General features: G+C 33.8%; 1 protein-coding gene across 2 annotated transcripts in view; it reads left to right on the forward strand.

The window, feature by feature from the left end:
* The window catches only part of LOC126736813 (uncharacterized), a 74,712-nt gene that overhangs the window by 39,056 nt on the left and 14,482 nt on the right, over positions 1 to 21,174 (forward strand). For both annotated transcript variants that reach the window (XM_050441364.1, XM_050441365.1), the window contains exons 2-3: positions 5,432 to 6,112; positions 18,558 to 18,648. In XM_050441364.1, the coding sequence (XP_050297321.1) occupies positions 5,434 to 6,112; positions 18,558 to 18,648 (770 nt within the window). In that variant the 5' untranslated portion in view covers positions 5,432 to 5,433. The remainder of the gene's footprint in view (positions 1 to 5,431; positions 6,113 to 18,557; positions 18,649 to 21,174) is intronic.

Raw genomic sequence — 21,174 nt, forward strand, 5'->3', positions numbered from 1 at the left:
CACAATTGATACACTTAACGCTACTTACATTACATTCTTTAACATCATGGGATCCTCTACACTTTGCACACACTTTATTTTCTTTACACTCTTTCAGTAAATGACCATACCGACAGCACTTGAAACACCTTCGGATACCATATTCGTTGAAGACAGGACAACGGTTCCAACCAATGTTCATCTTCTCCTTTTCAATAAACACTGCATACGTGGTAGCATCAACTTCCAAGATCATATTGAACTTTTTGTTTACGATTTTAGTTTTTCTCACAATTTGAATTTTCCGGTTTGGAGATTCTGGAACATTATTTTGACTCTTTATTTTGGCCAAAATTTCATTATCTGATAGGTTGTACTCAGACTCATTAATGCCCACCACCTTAATCCTGTGCTCTAAAAGTTTTGGTACCTCAACACTGTAGTTGTCACCCATGTTGTTCTGGATCTGCGACTGTATCGAAGTTAGCTCCTTCTCATTGCCACACTTAATGATAACGCCGCCACTTTTGGTTGCTTTTCCTAGAGATAAAATGGCTCCAATAACAGTAGGATTGACTTTCTTTCTCAAATCCTCCTTCACTTGCTTTACATCTTTCTCCGGACACTTTTGCTTTACAACCAAAACTTTGCTATCATTTTTGGTGCCTATTGCTGCAGCATATGACAACTTGGAGTTCACACTTGATGGGGCTGTTGACGGCTTACATTCCTTCAGGCTGGCAATTTCACGTTTTAAATTCTGGTTTTCGTTTAACAGGAGATCGACTTTTTGATTTAACTCATTAGTTTTACTGACTAAGAGCTGCAAGGTGGCCATAATATCTCCTACATTATCTAAATCAATAACAATATCATCTGTGCGGCTTCTTTTCCTAGCGCGCTCTGTTTTGTATGCACCATCACTAGATGCAGAGGGATCACACGATTCACATTTCCATGTCGATTTTCTCAAATGAAAACCGCGCATGTCAACATTAACACACTTTCCATGAAAATACTTAGCACACCTGGTACATTGTATTATCGACTTAATGTCATCAAATACTAAATTACATTTAGCACAATTACTTTCTGGATCACCGTCATCCGTAGTACTTCCTCCAGCCATTATTTCATTAGTTAATCACAATTTCAAAATCACCCCGTATATGAATTAAATATTAAATTAATACTGCTTAAAATACTGTTTACAATAGAAAACCCGTTAATGTAAACACTGTAATTATCACGTACGTGCACTATATTTATGTTATACTTATTACACAAATTAGAGAGATAAAAATTGAATTTTACTGATTTATGGCAACCGTGAGTCTAAAATAAGTCAATACTTAGCTTGAAAGATGCAAAATTTTAAAAGACTTCTTTTGATATAAATTATTAATCAAAAACTGTACTTTAACCCTTTGAAACACGCGAAAAACTATGGATCGCCTATCATACGTGTTAACTGCTTGGACTACTACGAACTACTGATGAACTCTTTTAAGATGAATTAAAATAAATTTAACAAAGGATTTATAACACATAAAAATATTTACAAAATATTCTAAATTAAATACTGTAAGAGTGGTATTAATAAGACTTTTTATGTAAAAAATAGAATTGTTGCAGATATAAAGCATATTTTAACTGAAAATCCTAATAATTTCTGGATTTTTAGAAAAAATTACCTACTTTTTTTTGTTTTTATAAGTATATAAAACATTATAAGAAACATGTAATAAACATAACTAAATAAAAAATTAAATATATATATTTTAACCACCTATACAATTGTAACAAAATAATATATATCCACATATTATGGAAAACAAAATATAAACTCTTATAACAACAGAAACTGAATCTATCTCTTGAAATAAATCTGGCTCTCATTGTGAATATGTTAATTAATAATGATTAGATATAACACAAATAAATATGTACAAGTTAATATGCATGTTTTTTTCTTTTTCATTTTTTTAGTATAAGCAAATACTAGTACTAGACTTTTGATTTTTGGTTAGTCACAATTGGATTAAGATCTCACAAGTCAGTCGAGTTGTGTCAAGTATGGAACACGAAACATAATAAAACAGATTAAGGCAGTATATTGTGCATACAATATTATATTCAAATCAGGTTAAAATTAATTATCCTAATAAGTATTTCATCCCAATGATCCAAAATACATAAGTCTTTATTATTAGTAAGTATTGATTATCACAGTAGTTATGACTACATTTAAGGTTATAAATAATACTTTAAAGGGTTTTATTAGTCTATAATTTTACATTTTAGCATATTATGTACTAATATCTTAGTATCATTAGATAAAAAGTTAAAAAACAACCTAATTCTGATAGTGTATCATGAGTATTAAATGAGTATATTCAAGATTTTTGTTTCTTTTAAGGCATTTTAGATTGTCAAAACTTTTTCTGTTTTTATAATGACCAACACTTAAAAATTGTCATTGTGGTTTTGAAGTTGGCTTTTGATTCCTATCCTTTAAATATTTTTAAATTATTAAGCTAGTGTTACCTTAAACAATTTTTTTTACAAATTGTTCATTGTCATGCTGGTCACAAAAATAAAAGTCCTTAAAAAATGTTCATAAACCAACCAAAACTTTTTATCGAAATTGACTAAATGACCATGGTTTTTCCATAAATGTGTATAACTTAAGGTGGATTAGGTCGATTAGAGAAACCAGTTTTTGAGAAGGATATGTCAATCTGGATGTGTCATCATTTTCTTTAAACTGAACAAATAGGTGTTGTGTTTCTACTCCAGCATCCCATCCAAGTCACACAGGACTCACAGGAGTATCGAGGTTGTTAAAATCGGAACCAGAAAAGTGTTTGGAGCAAACTCGATAATTGGTGACATTTTTAGTCGGACTTACATGACAGATCTTCCTCCAAGATTTTTGTAAGGATGGATTCAATAGCAATTTCAAAAATTTACCCTAAAAATAAGTCATTTGGGGATAAAGTGTTTTTGGGCATTTAAAGTTCCATCAATAAAAAATGGCCCTATATATGGTCGCCCAAAATACCAAACATTTATTTTTTGAGGATACTGAGTATGGAATTAAATACTTCTACGCTAATTTTTCTGAGACAAATATCTAACAAAGAAAGAATTGTGTTTCCGATGCAATGGAAAAGAAGATTCTTCTGAAAATAGAATATTTCGGAAAGAAAAATTATTTCTCATTATCTTTTCAGTTGATTTGGTCTATTTTCAAATGTAATTGAAAATCCCTACATCGTACTGCCGAATGGCCTCCATAAAACCATTTAATATTTCGTTACTTATTAGTAGAGAACAAATAATAATAATAATAATAATAAATCATTTTATTGTTCCATAACATTTACATAGTTTATAATATTTACATACATAAAATACTGGAACAAAAGGCTTTTTATTTAGCATCCCTCCCAAAGAAGGGGCTGTTAAAGCCCATGCATTGCTATACACTTTTCATTATAGCACTCAAATAACCTTCACAATAATTCCTCAATTCTTGCCAGTAACCCAATTATATATAAAGTAGGCAAAAAGACTTACATTAAACCAAACTAACAATGTGGACGAATAATAATATTATTATCTACATCTACCCTAGATCTGCTAAACTCAATGATAAAAATCGAAAATTGCTAAAGGAGTTGCTGCCTGATTTTATTTTTTAAATACACAACAGAAAAATTAAATGTATTAATTTTGAATTTATTAAGGGTGGAGGCTATGTTATATGAAAATCCCTTTTTGAAAGACTCTTTATTGTGTCTTGGGATTGTAAAAATATGTTTTCTTCGTATATTAAGATTATGGATATCCGTACGGTATACTACTTTCTTATTAAGATAAATAGGACATTTATATTTAACAATGTTATAAAAAAAGCAAGCCGAGTGCAATATTCTTCTATTGTACATAGAAAGCCAATTAAGTTCCCTGAGCTTATGTGATACACGCTGCCTTCGTTTAATGCCGCATATAAATCGTATACAAGAGTTTTGTACTTTCTGCACTCTTTCAGCCTGAGTTGTGTCCAAATAGGGCCCATAAACGCTATCAGCAAAATTAAAATGTGACAACACAAGTGCTTCACACAATTCTATTTTTGTTTTCCTTTCTAAAGAATGTCGGTGGGGAAAAAGGGATTTCAGGGCTGATTAAGATTTTTTAATACATGAAGTTATATGTTCATCAAATTTAAGTTTATTATCAATTATTAAACCTAGATTCTTTGAAGAGTTTCTAAAAGAGATATTATACTGCCCAATAGTGAGTCTTAATTTATTATAAATTATTTCTCGAAGTCTTTCACTGCAGAAAAGCAAAGCCACTGACTTTTATGGATTTAATTTTAATAAAGGATCTTCCGATAGTGCGTTAAGAGTTTTAAGATCTATGTTTAGTCTAAAATTTGCCTCTACAGCATCCTCCGGCTTAAACGAGTATATTAATTGTGTGTCATCGGCGTAAAAATGATATTTACAAAACTTTAAGGATGCTATAAAATTAGACGTATAAATGGTAAAAAGAAGAGGGCCCAAGACACTTCCCTGAGGAACACCAGCAAAAATAGACATAAGTTTGGAAAATGTACTATCAAGCGTTACTCTTTGCGTCCTTTTACTTAAAAACGATTTAACCAAAGCTTGGGCATTAACACCAAAACCACAATAAGATTAAAATATTAGCGATTTAAAATCCAACAGTGCAGCAAGCGGTCACGCAGCTGTGCAGAGGCATGCGGATATTAATATTGTTATTCAGCAGAGGCAGCCGGTCCTATACCAGCCATACCGATCTACGAAAGAAAGTAGTGTTGCTATTATTTTGAACAATGCGTAATCTTCGATTCCCCAACCTGTATATACTCTCCGACAATGTGTCATCTTATTAAAAAGTCTTCCTGAACTTTCAGCATATATAAGAGTATCCCTTTCATTATCTCCCTATACTATTAATTGCCCTATATTATTAATTTATAAATGGTCGTGTGTCGCGATCCAACAATTTTCATCTTTAATAACTGTGGGCAAGTTAGTCTTATTATTATTTTTCTCTATGGGCTTATTCGGTAAAACAGCTACATAGGACACTGTTTTGAACGGTTCTTATTGACATTTAATTACATATGTGTTTCTTTTTATTTTAGATAACATTTTTTGCACGCATTTGTTTTGAGAATGAGTAATATTTACACATTTATATATCTTATTAAAGTATGAATAGCAATCATAATATTTCTTTGGGCATGTATGTTTACATTTTATGCATTTGTTATCACAAAGAACATCCTCTGCCATAAATGAGTATTTGTGTATATTATTTCTATTGTAACAAACCTCGTATCAAAGTTTATCTTGCATGTTTTTAAGTTTTTTAAACGGTTAATTTTTATGAAACTTCTCTTTTCTTTAAGATATGGCGGATCCAGATTTGGAAACTTTTCTAGAAAGGATGAATAGCGGGATCAGCAGTAAACAGTTGATTGCAATAGAGAAACTCTGCATTTCTCTACTAACCGTTAACAAGGAACAATGTTTCGAAAGTTACCCTCCGGGAATATGTATACCAGCTTTGTGTAGGATATTTCTGGATAAACAGACATCTGAACATATTCTTGAAGTAGTAGCCAGTGCAATATCTTACTATGTGAACTTATCGGACGAATGTATCAAAGAAATAATGACAATTAATGGAGCAATCAAAGCTATCTGCAACCGTTTGGTTAACGAAGAACTCGTCGGTACGACCAGTAAAAATCTTGCAGGGCAATGCGTTAAATTTTTAGAATTAATTTGTATAAAAGATGCAGAGGTAGTCTTAAACGCGGGAGGACTGAGTTTTATCTTATTATTTATGAGAGACCAAGGGAACCTAGTGCAAAAGGATACCTTAATTTCTGTCATGGCTATCATCTCTCATCTGTGCACAAAAATGGAACAGACCGATGTACAACTACTAGATTGTGTTAAGGTTCTAAGTCCCCTTTTAGAACATGAAGATTATCATGTGGCAGACGAGGCTTTAAGATGTTTTGTTCTGATTGAAGAGAAATTTACTAAAACGGATGTCAGATCTATCCAATTAAATAAGTATGGTGAGTACAATTAATTTATTAAGTTAATTTACCCCAAATATGTAGTTTTTATTAAAGTACTTAAACTCAGAAATTTGTCATTCACTAGCTTCACCATTTTTACACACTAAGCCTGAATCCACGTTGATACGTAAATACGGATCCATTGGGACCACGTGATTGCTATCAGCCAATAAGAGACCCGAAAGGTTTTACGTACCTACGTAAAGGAAAAAACGGATAGAAGTTGGTTAATTTGAACTTTCTGTTTTTTGGTCCGTTGTACTATTTATTTTTATTTTTGAGTTTTTACCAATTTTTTTTTACTAGTTTGTTATTTTGTACCATTCTATTTAAAATGTCGAATTTGGGTTCAACACCGGGTTCCACATATTTTAAATGTGACTATTGCGGCTCTTTAATTAACAGTCAGTGCCCAATTTATTTGGAACACCAAAATTTCCAAGTATATATGGAGGAGAACCAGGGTTTTACCTTCAAGCTTTGTACCAATGAGGATAATATTCATGGTTTTCTGACATAAATGGTTTCATTCATTTATGTCAGAAAACCTCTATGGGATCCGAGAACTCCTTCACAACCAAGGAATAAAAATAGGTTGAAGCAATTGTGGGAGGTCAAAACTGTAAACACCAAAAATTCTAGTAAAAATATAACGTCATTTTACGGAAACGCTTATCTCTAGTGGATGGGATAAAAGTCACGGATATGCTTGACAGCCTCACGTAACCGTAATAACGTACCAATGTGGATTTAGGCTAATAGTCTGATTTATTTTCAGTTCACTATTATTCCTTTTTTACCAATGTCCGGTTGACTGACCTCTAATTCAAACCTCACGGGTCTTAATATTAATGTAGGGTGGTTCCTTTCCATTTTGGGGTGAATTAAAATGCTCGATACACAAAAATAGTCAATTTATTTATTTTACACGTCCACCCTAAACATAATTACCTAACACTACTAGAAACATTTATTTACACTATTTTTATTTAGTACTATTTATTTCGATTTAAAAGTCACGCCAATATTCCGGTTTAAACTGGACTCCTAGCGGCCTACTAATATTCTAGCTAGCCTATTGTTCCAAAAGATTCCTTCCACATGTCTCCAGAGATACTGATTACTGTGGTACTGTGTGCCCTCCGCTTACGCCACAGTAATGCCACGCCATCTTTCGGAATAACCGAGATCAGCTCTTTGCGGCGGTCAATATCGTTACATTATTTTACTTTATTTACTACTACTCGATGTGTGTTTCGGTAATATTGTTCTTCTTCCTTTTCTGTTTTAGGTGAAACCGCCTGTCCTTATTTCGTCATTACTCACCCTACCTATTCCGGTATTTAGTTGTCGCTCCATCTTTTTCTAGGCTTGCCTATACTTCTGCGACCCACGAGTAATTTATCGCGTCCTATTTTTACGATTCTTGTGTCATCCATCTGGTTGATGTGTTGGTTCCATTCATTTCTTCTACCCAGTAGCCATTGTTACATGCAGATTTTGCCCTAAGCATGAAACATGGGATTTCATATAAATTCGGGCAAAAGTTTATGAGTTTTGGTATCGGCTTGAAAGGGTTGTGTGATTTACAGTTTTATAAATGGAATTTGGGGTTTGATAGTAATGCAATTTATTTTTTTTAGGCTGTTGGGGTTTCATTATTTTTAGGAATGTATTTACCTACCCTATCCTGTCAGCACACCTCTGTGGAGTTAGTCGTATTATGTTTCCTTAGTCCCTATTCATGTACCTGGTGTTGGGAACTTTCTGACCTTTGATTTGTTTGTCAAGAGTTTCTATGAGGCCGGTATAGGTCTGGGGTATGGGGGGACTTCTAGAGGGTGCTGTTGTGCCACAGTTTGCGCTATGAGTGGAGTAAATAAGACCTTTTAGATGGTGATCCGTTAGTGTAGGAAAACTTACAAATACTTTCTTCTATAGCGGGCAATTCTCATGTTGGGCAAGGTATCCTAATTGATTTGAAATTGGCCTCCTCAGTTTTGCTTGCTATATTTCCCTTCAATTCTTCAAGTTAAGTTTTAGTAAATAAACGTGCCTTGACATCTGGTTTCTAACCCTACTAGCCGATTGACAGTAATGACTATTGACACACTTGTTGTTGTGGAGGTTTGGCAGCGTTGCTGTTTCCCATTAAAGTTTGGTTTCCATTTGGCGGATGACGGAGCGTCATAAATCAGGCAGAGCGACGTAAGAGGAAAATTAGAATTTCGTAGCCCCGTTGGGAAAATTTTGTTAGTTTTCCATGTTTTAGTATCCGAGCAGTATCATTTTGCTGTGGTATTGCGGAATTTATATTTTGATAGAGTGAGGCTCCGCGTAGTTTGCACCAAGAGGCAGGGTCAGATCGTGTCGAAGAGAGAGAGTGACAAGTTCACTGCCAGTGTCGCCTGTCACTGTCTGGTCAGTTGACAGTTCCTTGTCCAGCCTGTATCCATCCCGTTATCAGAAAGAACAGTCGACATTTTGTGGTTTTAGGAAAAATTTAAGTTCATCTTGCCGGTAATTCGGTTGAATGGAAAAATATTCCTCCCAAGTTTTGGGGTTTAATTTGATGAACGTCTAGTGGGAAGTTGTAGCCGAGAGGATTTCGGATTGACCTGATATTTTTGGATTTGGTCGGCTGCTCCCATACCATTTATGGGATTTTGAAATTTTCTAACCACAAAACGAGACTCTAGGCCTCGCTCACCACCTTAGAGGCCTCTCCTTTTTCTCATTCTCTCCCCTATTCTCTGGTCTCTTCCTATTCTCTGGTTTCTTCTGGTCACCCCAACACTGTTGGAGACCGGCTGAAGTGAGCCTCAACACAGCCTGGACTGAGCATTGTACTGTGGCTCTGCGATTTTGGATTGGAACTTGCCTGAAATCGACTTGCCCATGTGGTCGTTACCCTGGTTCTAGCTGACTGGTTCCAGAGCTGTCGAGTTAAGCTACCTTAGCCAATATACACAAGAGATTAGAGGACACGCAAGTTTTTGCACATTTTATTTTATTTTTCTCTGATTGAACGATTTGATTTAGGGTTGGGGGTTGATTTATTAATTTGAATTTTATAGGTTTATTTTCTTTTATGTAAAACAAAAACGTTAAGGGGTTCTTGCTAAGTCTATTAATATTAACCTGAGGGTTTTCATTTGAGTCGAGCATCGACATAATTGATTTTGTCATTGAGCCTGGATCACCTTGTAAGGGATCGGCTATTTGCTACAAATAACCTATTTAGTCATAATGCTGGTTGTTGGTTAACGGGTTGTATTGCACCAACATACCATTAATAGGCTTTTAAATTCGAACCTTACTATTTAAACGTTTTATTTAGATTAATGTGACTTGACTAGAGTTTGTAAATGGTATTTTAGGGTCAGTAAGGTATTGTGAATTAGGCTCCAAACATATACTTCTTGTAAACAACACGTGATCACGTTTTCGATTTTCCCCTTGAACAGTAGTTCAGTGCGGATTTGTTTTTTTTTTCTTGCTAATTCCTCGCCTTAAGCATACCTCAAGTAACTCTTAATTCTTTTATCAATTTTTTTATTTACTTAAAATTACTACAGTAATACATTTTGAATAATTATCTAAATTTAAATATCTCAGTGGAATTTAATTTTTTTTATATAAATGGAAGTGACTATGTAAATTCTTGGATGATTATATCAATCTGGTGGACCTATGGATTGTTATTTGAGTTTTTCCCAAATTATTTTCAGCGTTTAGGATCTAGGTACAAGCATAAATATAGGTCATCATTTTCTTGATTAAGGGGGGCTTATATTACCATCATAATATATCAGGGTTTGGTGTAAAATATTTAAATCAAGTGGCGCTCTTATTAAAATTTCTCCAACTACCTTCTCCACTGTCTAAAAGCTGGCGGCCACCAAATCTCTGAATCTTTTAAAACAAAATTTGCTTGTCTGGACTTAGTAATTTTTTTTGTGGTTGGATGGTAGGTATGACTCACACGGGTTGGAAATAAATTGGTTTGAACCGAGTTACGCGCTACACCATTGATTTACATCCTCCGTCCCGCACGTTCTACTAATATTGTTTGGCACATCGGCTGGTGAATTCTGTAGCTAGTGGATGATGTTGCCGGTCCTAAGGCCGGATCAAGAGGGGGGCTTAGTCAGGTTATGTTACCTTTCACCCTACCTAAGATTAATTTTTTTTTTGGAAAAGTCACAGAGTTTAAACCATACCTCAGATTAGGACTAATGAGTCAAGGCGACGAACCACGCACAGCAAAGATTTCGATTATATTATTAGCACAAACTACTATAATACGGATAGAAAAGTTTCGACCTGATGTCGTGTCTACTGTTACAGGTACCAGAGCATCCTATAGGGAGATCCTAAGGGATTCTATATTAGAAATTCGAATGATCATTATTCAATCTATAAATGTTCACATAGACCACGATTACTTAAGTTGATTTATTCTATACAGGATGTCCCGAAATTACATCGCAATTTTTTACCAGCCGCATCTTTGTTTAAAAATAAGACAAAAACTTCATATACAGGAATCTTAAAAAGTGAATCGTTTTTATGTTACAGGGTGTTTTATAATTCCTATTAAAGATGGTTTTTTGTTATAATATATTCGAAACACCTGGTCGTTATTTTTCAAAATTTTTATCGTATACTACTGTTATTGTTGGTAACTGATTTTATAACATTTTATGCTAAAATGTATACATGGTCGTTTAAAATTAGTGGTCAGCAAAGATTAAAATGTCATAACTTTTTTTCAGGTTACTTTTTAATTATTTAGATAGTAAAATTAAAAAAGGCCAAAATTTTTACATAAAAAAGGTAGTCTTATTTCGTTAGAAGCCTCCGGTTTCAAAAAAAAAATTATTATGTATAAAATAAAAAATAGTAGCTGGCAGTGCTTGTTGACAATTTGTTTATTGCTTGAATTTTGTTTGACGTTTTGATTGGTATTTAAATTATTTTATATTTACGTTGGTAAAGTTAAATAGGTCTTTGTGTAAATTATTTCTTTAAAACTATGGATAGATTTACGAATCAAGAGTTGGGCGATATGCATTTTGTGTATGATTTGTGTAATGACAGCTCATTAGCTGCTGCCCGTGAGTAGCCGAAGATTTCCCCTCAGACGAATTCCAGATCGTCAAGTTTTTGTTAACATACTAATATATTTATTGCTATCAACGTTTACATAAACATTCTAAGATAATACACAATAGGTATACATAATATATAATATTAACTATTAAGTATCTAGAAATAGAAAACTAAACTAAGATAATATCATGTGCACATTTCTTAAATTTTTTAAAATTAGGTACTGCAAAAGAAATCAAGACTATCGTGACCAACTAAGGTCATGATAGTCTTAGAAGAACCTCTAGTAGCATAAAATAGGATACGGATTGAGAAAAGAGCCAAACACTCAGGAAATCTGGTTAGATCCCTCCTATGTAAGCAAAACAGACATTATAAAATTCTCTTCTTCGTGACAATGCAGTAATAGACATATAAGACATGTGTAGTATAAGATATGAATAGTTTGTATCTTACAAACTTTATAAATCTGGATTGGATGTTTTCAATTCGAGATATGCTATTTTGGTAACAAAGGGACCAGATTATATTTGCGAATTTAAGATTCGATCGAACTAAAGATAGATACAATGTTTTCAGTGCTGGAATATTTGTAAAATCCTTGCATGATCTCCTCAAAAGGCCTAAGAGTTTATTTGCCTTACCGATCATAATGTCAAAATGGTAAGAAAAACTAAGCTTTGGATCTAGATAAACACCCAGATCCTTCACCAATGCAACATTGTTAATGGAATAATCAACAGCATGAAGACTTTTTTATCTACTAAATCTCATAAAACAACATTAATTTACGTTAAGTAGCATGTCATTTTGTTGGCACCAGAAATATATTGTATTTTCGAAGAGCTCGTGAACAAGGCAGACCACAAGCAAATCATCACTTGGAAAACGTCTTAAACTATTTCGAAGAAAATCCTGGAACAAGCATCAGAACAATGTCACGAGTCACCGTATCCCCCGCTCAATAGTATTTATTAAAAAAAATACTGCCGACGTAGGTAATAATATAATAGTAGTAATTTGGTAAGAATCCAAGGCTTACATCCCTATCATTACCAGAAAGTTCAAGAATTGGTATGAGATGGTTTTGCGCTGAAGGTCCAATTTTGCAAATGGATAATTAGCAACCCAAACTTGGTCCCTTTTATTTTATGGACTGACGAAGCTACCTTCACTAGAAATGGTTCGCTTAATATGCATGTTTGGGCAGATGATAATCCAAGAGCGATACGGTGTACCAACGTTCAGAGGAGGTTTTCAATAAATTTGTGGGCGAGATTAAACGGGGACCAACTTATAGGCTCGATAGAGTTACCCAACCGTCTTACCTTTAAAAACTATTTAATTATGCTGGAACATAATCTTGGGCAGCTTTTGGAAGACGTTCCTCTTAACATACGACAGAATTTAATATTTCAGCACGACGCGACGGACCGCCTGCTCATTTTAGACGTAATATTCATCAGTGGATGGATATCCATTTTGCTGGAAGTTGAATTGGTCGAAGTGGTCCCATAAATTGGCCTCCTCGATCTCCAGATCTAACTTCAGTAGATTACTATTTATGGGGTCATTTAAACGAATTGGTATATGCTGTAGAAATTAATACTTGTGAAGAATTAATTCAGAGGAGTAATTCGGCGGTTGGTGAGATAACGTGGGGAAATCCATTTTCTATTTTAAGGGCTACTCGCGCAATAAGGCGTAGGGCAAGATTATGTCTCCAACAAAAATGCGACTACTTTGAACTACTTCGAACATTTGCTATAATATGTTTTCTTTTGTTTGTTTGTTTTGTTTGGTATTTTCAGTTTTTTTTCTTAGCTAATAAGTTAATTGTTTAAATTTGTATAAAATATTTACATATTATTTACAATTTTAAAACAAAATTTTAAACAATGACATTAAAGTTTTTGATCTTAAAATTAGGTATTTTGTAATAGTCTTATGTAATGTTTATACCTGATGATTTGTAACATACCTTTTAATTTTATTAAACGTGATCAAAAATACTTTATGGGTGTAGGTTGCAAAACATTTATGTCTGATTATTTCAAAAACGGGCACTCCTATCGAAATAAGACAAGAGCACCTTTTTTAATTAAAAATATTGATTCTTTTCGATTTTATTACCAAAATTAGTAGAAAGTAGGTAGAAAAAAAGTTTTGACATTTTTAACTTTGCTGACCACTAATTTTAATCGACCCTGTATACATTTTAGCATAAAATGTTATAAAATCAGTTAGTAATAATAACAGTAGTATACGATAAATTTTCGAAAAATAAACACCAGGATTTTCGAAAATATTAACAAAAAAACCATCTTCAACAAAAATTATAAAACACCCTGTAACATGAAAACGATTCACTTTTCAAGATTCCTGTATTTATAAGGAGTTTTGGTGTTATTTTTAAACAAAGATGCGGGTGGTAAAATATTGCGATGTAATTTTGGGACACCCTGTATATGCTATTCACTATTTTATTCTTTACATAGTTTAGATTGCGATTGCTCTTCGGTTGATACTCGGTTGATACTGAGAACTACTCGGTTGAAAAACACGTTGTACACTGTAGAGCGAAATATGGACTAGTTCCATAGAGTAATTAAAAGTATGAGAGGGTTCAATCCTATAGTGACAAGTAGGCACCATTTAGGGAACACCCTAAACATCGAGTTTAGTGCAGCGTACGGTTGCGGTCTAACCGAACTAAAATAATTGACATTTGTTACAGTCGGTAAAATAGTCTACTGTAATACCGATCCGTCATAGAAATGAAAGGCGTGGTATTCTAAATTTACGAATGGTGCGAAATTTAAAATTATTGACCCATTAAATCAATTTTTAACAGCGTAAAGGCTGTGAATCTCGATCACAAACTCTAAAAAATTAAGAAATAGTGCAAGTGTATTAATTTAATTTTTGAAGAGGCTAAGAGTGATAATGTATGTAATTTAAGTTTATTTTTTACATTTTTTAATTGAATTCGTGAGTTTTTTGACATTAAATTCATCAAATTTGCTTTTAAGCTATTAAGTTAATGCATTAAAGCCCTTCAAAAAAATAAATTGTTAATAATGCACTTTTTCATTGATTTTTAGAGAATGTGAAAGAGATTTTACAGCCCAATACGCTATCAAAAAAAGATTTAATGGGTCAATTATGTAAGACAATATTTTAGAGATTTAAGTATAATATATTAAGTCCTATTTTGAGAATTAAATGCTTGATATTAACAATGTTAATTTCACTGTTATCAACAAATTAACAAGGGTAGGGGTAGAATTAAAGTCAATTGTAAAGTAAGTTTATAATTTATTGTCTTAAAAGGGATCCTGATACAATTTGTTTTTGTGCTGCTTTAGCACAACACTGTCCATGGTATGTATTTTGCTTTTTCTACATTTTGAGGATATGATACAAAAATTACAATTTATCAATTTATAAATTAATTATTTATAGACATAAGAACTATATTTCTCAAAAATATGCCCTAGAAATTTTACGTTTACTACCTACTTTTTTGTACAGAGGGTACCCAAAAATGTTAGGGGAGTGGTAATATATAAAAACTAACCCTGTAATTAAAATATTCTTTATGAAGAGTATGATATTAAAAATTAGTTAACACTGATGTATACCCTAAATTCTAGATGTCATCGGTCCTTTTTCCAAAATATTCAAGGAGAATCCCTGGATCTTACTCCCACCTTATCGAGGTGAGGTACCTCTTTGAGTAGTGACCTGGTAGAATGGAAGTTGTTTCACTTATTGTGCTTTTGGTACTTCCTAGCAGCAAAGCACTGATGATATCTTTCGTCAGACCTAGTAAAAAGTGGTCTAGCATAATTATGTTCATTCTGAACATTATATTGAGATTGCTGGATTATGATAGCAGGTAGTAAAGTCAATGTATCTTCCCAAGGTATTTGTGCCTCAACCAGTACTGGGGCATTTTGAATAATACTTGGGCCAGCAATTGGAAAAGCACACTTTCTTAAATGAGTATGTATAGTACTATACTCTATTTCAGAAGTGTGTAGAGCAATAAAACCTCATTAGGTATGCAAAAGTGGTACCTGGTGATCCACCAATATTTTATGCCACTACCTTAGTTGGGTATTAGTTTCAATGTAAAATTCTTTCTTTTCGTTGATTGCAGGTAGTGCCACCCGGTTTTGGGTCAATTTATGAGTTTTGCCCATTGTTACCCACTGATAAACATTGAAAACGGTTCGCCAAAGGCGTGCAACTGGGACTTGTTTTTTACCTTATAATTAATGTACTTAAATGCTATTTTATTTTAAAAAGTTACTTTTGTTTAAATGGAATAATATATTTTTTTCACAAATTTATTGAACATAATATGTAGAGTAAAACAGTTGAAAATGTCACTTTTGGATCTGGCACTTTTTGAACAGTGTATAACAATTTTAAATTATAATAGATTGTAGTCTTCTTCGTCATCTGACGAACTGTCATCACCTCTTGACATTATAATTAAAGGATCGACTGTCTGATCGATGAGGTTGTCAAGATCCCACATTTTGTCCTCTTGCTTAATTACATGCTGGACTGCTTTTCGCCAATTCTCTGGTGTCGCTTCCGTAATGGCTTGATCAAACAGTAGCTTAACATCTTTCATTTTAAAAGTCGTGTTTTGTCTTGCTACAAATCCTTTTACCTGCGCCCATATCAGTTCTATAGGATTTAGTTCGCAATGATATGGCGGTAAGCGCAGTACAGTTATATTATATTTTTCGGCTATATCTTCCACGGCGTATTTCATGAAACGAGTTTTGTGTAAGTTTGCTATTGCCAGCAGTTCTTTTTTTATCAAATTTGCTTCAAACGCAATACCTTTTGCAGTCAGCCAATCGATAATTTCTTGCTTTCTCCAACTTGAAGTTGGCGTCTTCTCTATTCGCCGTGAATAATAGCTTGCGTTATCCATAACCACCACCGAATTAGCCGGAAGAAATTTTATCATTTCACCAAAATAGTCCTCGAAAACGTCTGAGTTCATGTCTTCATGGTAATCTCCTGTGCGAGTCGACTCAAAGGTTAGCAGACCTTCTTTTAAAAATCCCTCTTCGCTTCCAATATGTGTGATTATAAGTCTTTTTTTTTCCCGAAGGTACTTTAATACCCGTAGACAGGCCTTCTATGAAAGCTTGGCGAGCACTGGTTATATTTTTGTCTTGCCACATTTTTTGGACTATATAACCTTCGTTAATCCACGTCTCATCAAGATAAAAAACTTTCTTTTGCTCCCTGCGGTACTGCTTGATACTTCTCAAGTATTGTCGTCTCCAACAAACAATTTCGTCGCTCTCCAGTAAAAGTGCTTTGCGGTTATGCTTTTCCCAGGCAAAATCCATATTTTTTAAAGTTTTCCATAAAAGTTTTCTACTTATCAACGGAATACTGTCATCTCGGCCAAGCTCCATTAAAATTTTGTCTAGGGTGGGTATTTCCTTTTTAAAATAAAAAGAGTGAACTTTTCTTCGAATTATACATTTAGCATTTTCATCAAGGACTTTTGTAGGTCGTCCTGGCTTTTGCTTGGGAGATTCCACTTGACCTGCTACTTTTCTTTCCCGCAACAATTTGAAAATGGTGGACTTTCCAATTCCACTCATTCGAGAACATTTTTCAACAATTTCTTGCACAGTAAAACTAGGGTAATCGTGTTTTATGCAATCATGTACATTTAAAATAATAACTTTTTCACTCAGCGATAGTGGAGAATTTTTAGTACATCTTTTCGTTGGACTGAATACCTCCATTTTTTAAATATTGGGATAATAATATTGTGATTACACTACAGCGTAGCAGTGACTACTAACGTTTAAAATATGATTTAAAAGTATTTATAGTCTGTATATATTACCTGACCCCATTTTTGCATGTTACAAAGCGTTAAAAGATAGGTACCTATACAAAAGGATTAAAAGTATTTATTTAGTATTTAATCTCTTTCAAAATAAAGGCATTTAATCCGTGAACATTAAATTCATAAATATTATAAGTACCTGCGCCTATGAACTACCACGAAATGTAGCCAAACAGAACGGAATTCCCCAGTTTATTGCTCTATACACTTCTGAAATAGAGTATAGTAAATAAAATATCATCAAAATGGTCTTGACATAAATAACACCTTGTTGAGGTTGGGCTTAAACCAAGTATTTTAAACCATTCGGACCTCCTAATAATGTCACTTTCAGGAAATTTAAAGAAAATTTTATTTTTGTATGAATCCTCAATAGGCCAATAGTATGTATTAGAACAAGTAGGTGCCTTGCATTTAAAATGAATTTTCCTGGTGATAACATTATTTGGGCAGATAAAAACAAAAATATTTAAAATGGTAAACAATTTTAGGTGACCTACAACATGGTGAAAACTATTTGATAAAAAAAATTGCACTTACCCCATCCTAGGGATCTCCTAAACCACACAATAAAACAACAAAAAAGCTTCTATGATGAAATTACACTTTAATCACTTTCAAAGCTACATTTTGAACTATTTTTTGTTGAGAAAAAAAACAAAAGGACATACCCAATAGACGCCAAAATAAAAAGGAATAAGCAATGGCGACGTCTGCCGCGACGATAGATGATGCGAAGATGACAGAAGTTGGCCCTCGATGCGGTCTAACCGAGCTAAATTTGTTAGATTAAGTTTTAGAACTTGATGATCAGTTTAGGCTACCTTTCGAACACTCTTTTAATATTCATTTCTCTATGACTAGTTCGTTTTTTACGTTCCTATGTGCTGTGTTTTTCTGTGTACTCTTTGACAAAGCAGCTCTGAAGATGGTCTAACAGACCGAAAGCGCTTAGCGGATTCAGTAATTAAAAAATTACACTGTCATACAAAACGTTGTCTTATTTCTTTGATTTATAGGTGATAAAAATTTTTGTACCATCAGATTAATAAATTTAAATAAGAACGATACTCATCATCCATGTGATTTAACTAAGACCACTTTCACGGGGTCCCAGAAATCGATTAGCGTTATTGCTGAACTTTTGCATCTGTGTTTATGATAATGACAGTAATTTGTGATATTCCTATCTTAGGAGAGGACTAAAGGTAGTTTAATTTAAATTTTATTTTGAAAAATACGTGATATATCCGTTATATCAGGATATAAAATTCAACACCCTTTTTACCCTACATAAGGCATCCTTTGTATTAATGTTTAAAAAAATAATTAGTTACAGGGCAATAATTTGTTAATTTACTAAGGGTACTTATTGAGACAATTACTGGTATTTGATCAGATTTTTTTAACCATTTTATTTTGGTTTAGGTGAAGAATTACTACATTGGGCTCTAAACCTGGAGTGGAACTGGAAGAATATGTTGAATGATACAGAGCACAAAGATGATACAAAAGAGAGGTAAGCAATTTGTTAAGTACCTTCGCTTTCGTCTTAAATAATAAAACAATTGCGATCGATTCCTAATTAAGCATCAATATTTAGTATTTACACTTTGTATAGTATGTATTAGTTGACTATTTTCGATTGTTTTAACTTACACGTAACGAACGGGAAAAGCTGTACAACCTATTTATTGGTCATGAATATGTGGTACCTCATACCTGTACGCCTACATTTAAATATCCCGCCTTATACTGAATTGAAAAACGAGGAATATTCCTCGTTTTTCTTGACGTAATTCGGTCGGTATTATAACAACCTGCAATATCGAGTATTCTTATTTATGTCTTAAATAGTTGCAATGGCTGCGAAGACTGCACTGTAGTCGCAATGTAAACGTGTTGCCCTCTTGTATAGATTTTTATACGTATTTTAACATTGTGTAAGTGTAAAATGTAATTTAATATTTTACATATTTTGTATAAGTATATAATTCCTTTTTTTGTGTTTTGCTTAATATGCATTTAGATTTTATGATGATGAAAAATTATTTAATCATATTATACTGATAAATACATAAATATAGATACCAAATATTAAGAACCTAAATCGATGTGACAATAATCAATCGGGATATAATCAGTTCGTCATCAAAGATGGCATCAAGCAGACGGTTGCCTTTAAGCTCTGATCTTGAAACGAACGAAAAAGTTAAATTAACATGTGTGTTTTCACTGCAAAAAATCAGTAGAAGTGACAAATAGGTGTTTAAAGCTATTTCACCCCTCATGCTTGAGGCAGCTACGAGAAAATCTGCCGTATGTGTTCACACGACAGATAATAATGGCGACAATGGTGCTGACACAGAAATCGAGAAAAACTTGGAAATTTCCTACCTCAAGAAACTAGTAGAGGATCTGGAAGACAAAAATCGTTTGCTAAAAGAAAACAACATGCTATGGAGGGTAAAGGCTAGTTTTCTGGAAAATCAAATAAAAACAAATAGCAACAATGAGGTTATGGAAAAAGGTAAACACAACCAAATTCCAACCGCTTCATGGGCGCAGAAACCTACACCGCAGCATGCAGGAACAAGGGTCGGAGGCACAACGGCCTTCATCTCACTACTAGATGGCGCTGAAGGCGGTAATGATAACGGTAACAAGACTCCTACAATCTTAGCTGGTTCATCCCAAAAGTCAGAGGAGTACTCGCTAGATGGCAGCATAAACAAATAGAAGAATTCTGTAAAACCCAAAAATCACACGAATGCTCGCTAGATGGTAGCACCAATGAAAAGAAGAATCGTACAGAACCAAGGACTTAGATCACGAGCCGAGCAGGTTGATCAACGTCCTTAACCAGTTAGGCTCTAATGAAGGGGCATCTATACTAAAAGTCGCACAGAAAACGGCGACTTTATTTATTTCAGATCTAGATCCTGACACAGAGCATCAACCCATATTGGATTACCCAAAAAGCAAGGAACTGCTCGATAAATGCATCTGTGAAAAGATGAAAACTGTAAAACAGAAGAAATACAGCTCGTTTAAGCTGATAATTCCACTAGAAAAGAAATACATGTATATGTCTGCATCTCTTTGGCCCAAGGACATAATTGCGAACCATTTTCGGAACCTACAGCGCCGACCACCCCTGACCAGAACTTAAAGGAATCAGCAGAAAAATTAAAAGCACGTGACATACATGTATTGCACATAAATACCCGCTCAGTACGGAACAAAATAGAACTACTTGAGGCTTTTTTGGAGGAAAAAACTACAGCATTGTGTGTATGTCAGAGCATTGGCTTTCTCCAGAAGACGCAACAGCACTTAAGCATGTTGGTTCATACAAGCAAACCTCTATCTACTCAAGGCCAACCTATAAGTTTTCTATTGTGTTAATGTGTTTTATAAAGAAAAATGTCTTGAATGTTGTGCTGTACATCTTACTGATTTTAACTTGTATGTTTTAGCATTATGTAGGTCACCATCAGGAAGTTTTCAGTCATTTTTGGAATTGTTAGAAACAATATTAAATGGGATTAATAATAATAAAAAAATTTATTATGGTAGGGGACTCTAAGCCTCCCTGACACCCTGGAAAGCTATGTTAGCAATGCAAGGTGTGGCACTTGTCTCGACAATATCTTTATTAACTTTGGGATGGATTCTTTTGTATCGAACGTTGTTGATGTTGGAATATCTGATTATCTTGGTCAGGAAATCCACCTACTCATCAGTGCCAATATCAATAGTAGGGTGAGTGTCTGTAACAGGGTATGTCGACCATTAACGCGAAGAGATAAGTCTGTATTCTTTGATAGAGTCTCTTCGTGTGACTGGAATTTTGTGTCGGATGTTGATGTGGATGTTGGTGAGTGTTTCAGGGAATTTATGGAAAATTTGAAGGTGGCCTACATTCAGTCCTTTTCAGCAAAACATATAAAATTAGATCTGATCAAACTTGCGGTATGGCCTGGTTTGATGCTGACCTAAAATCAATGCGGGAACATCTACATCTCTTAAGTGAGGTTTCTCG

Source organism: Anthonomus grandis, chromosome 5 (assembly GCF_022605725.1).
Source record: "Anthonomus grandis grandis chromosome 5, icAntGran1.3, whole genome shotgun sequence".
Classification (NCBI taxonomy): domain Eukaryota; kingdom Metazoa; phylum Arthropoda; class Insecta; order Coleoptera; family Curculionidae; genus Anthonomus; species Anthonomus grandis.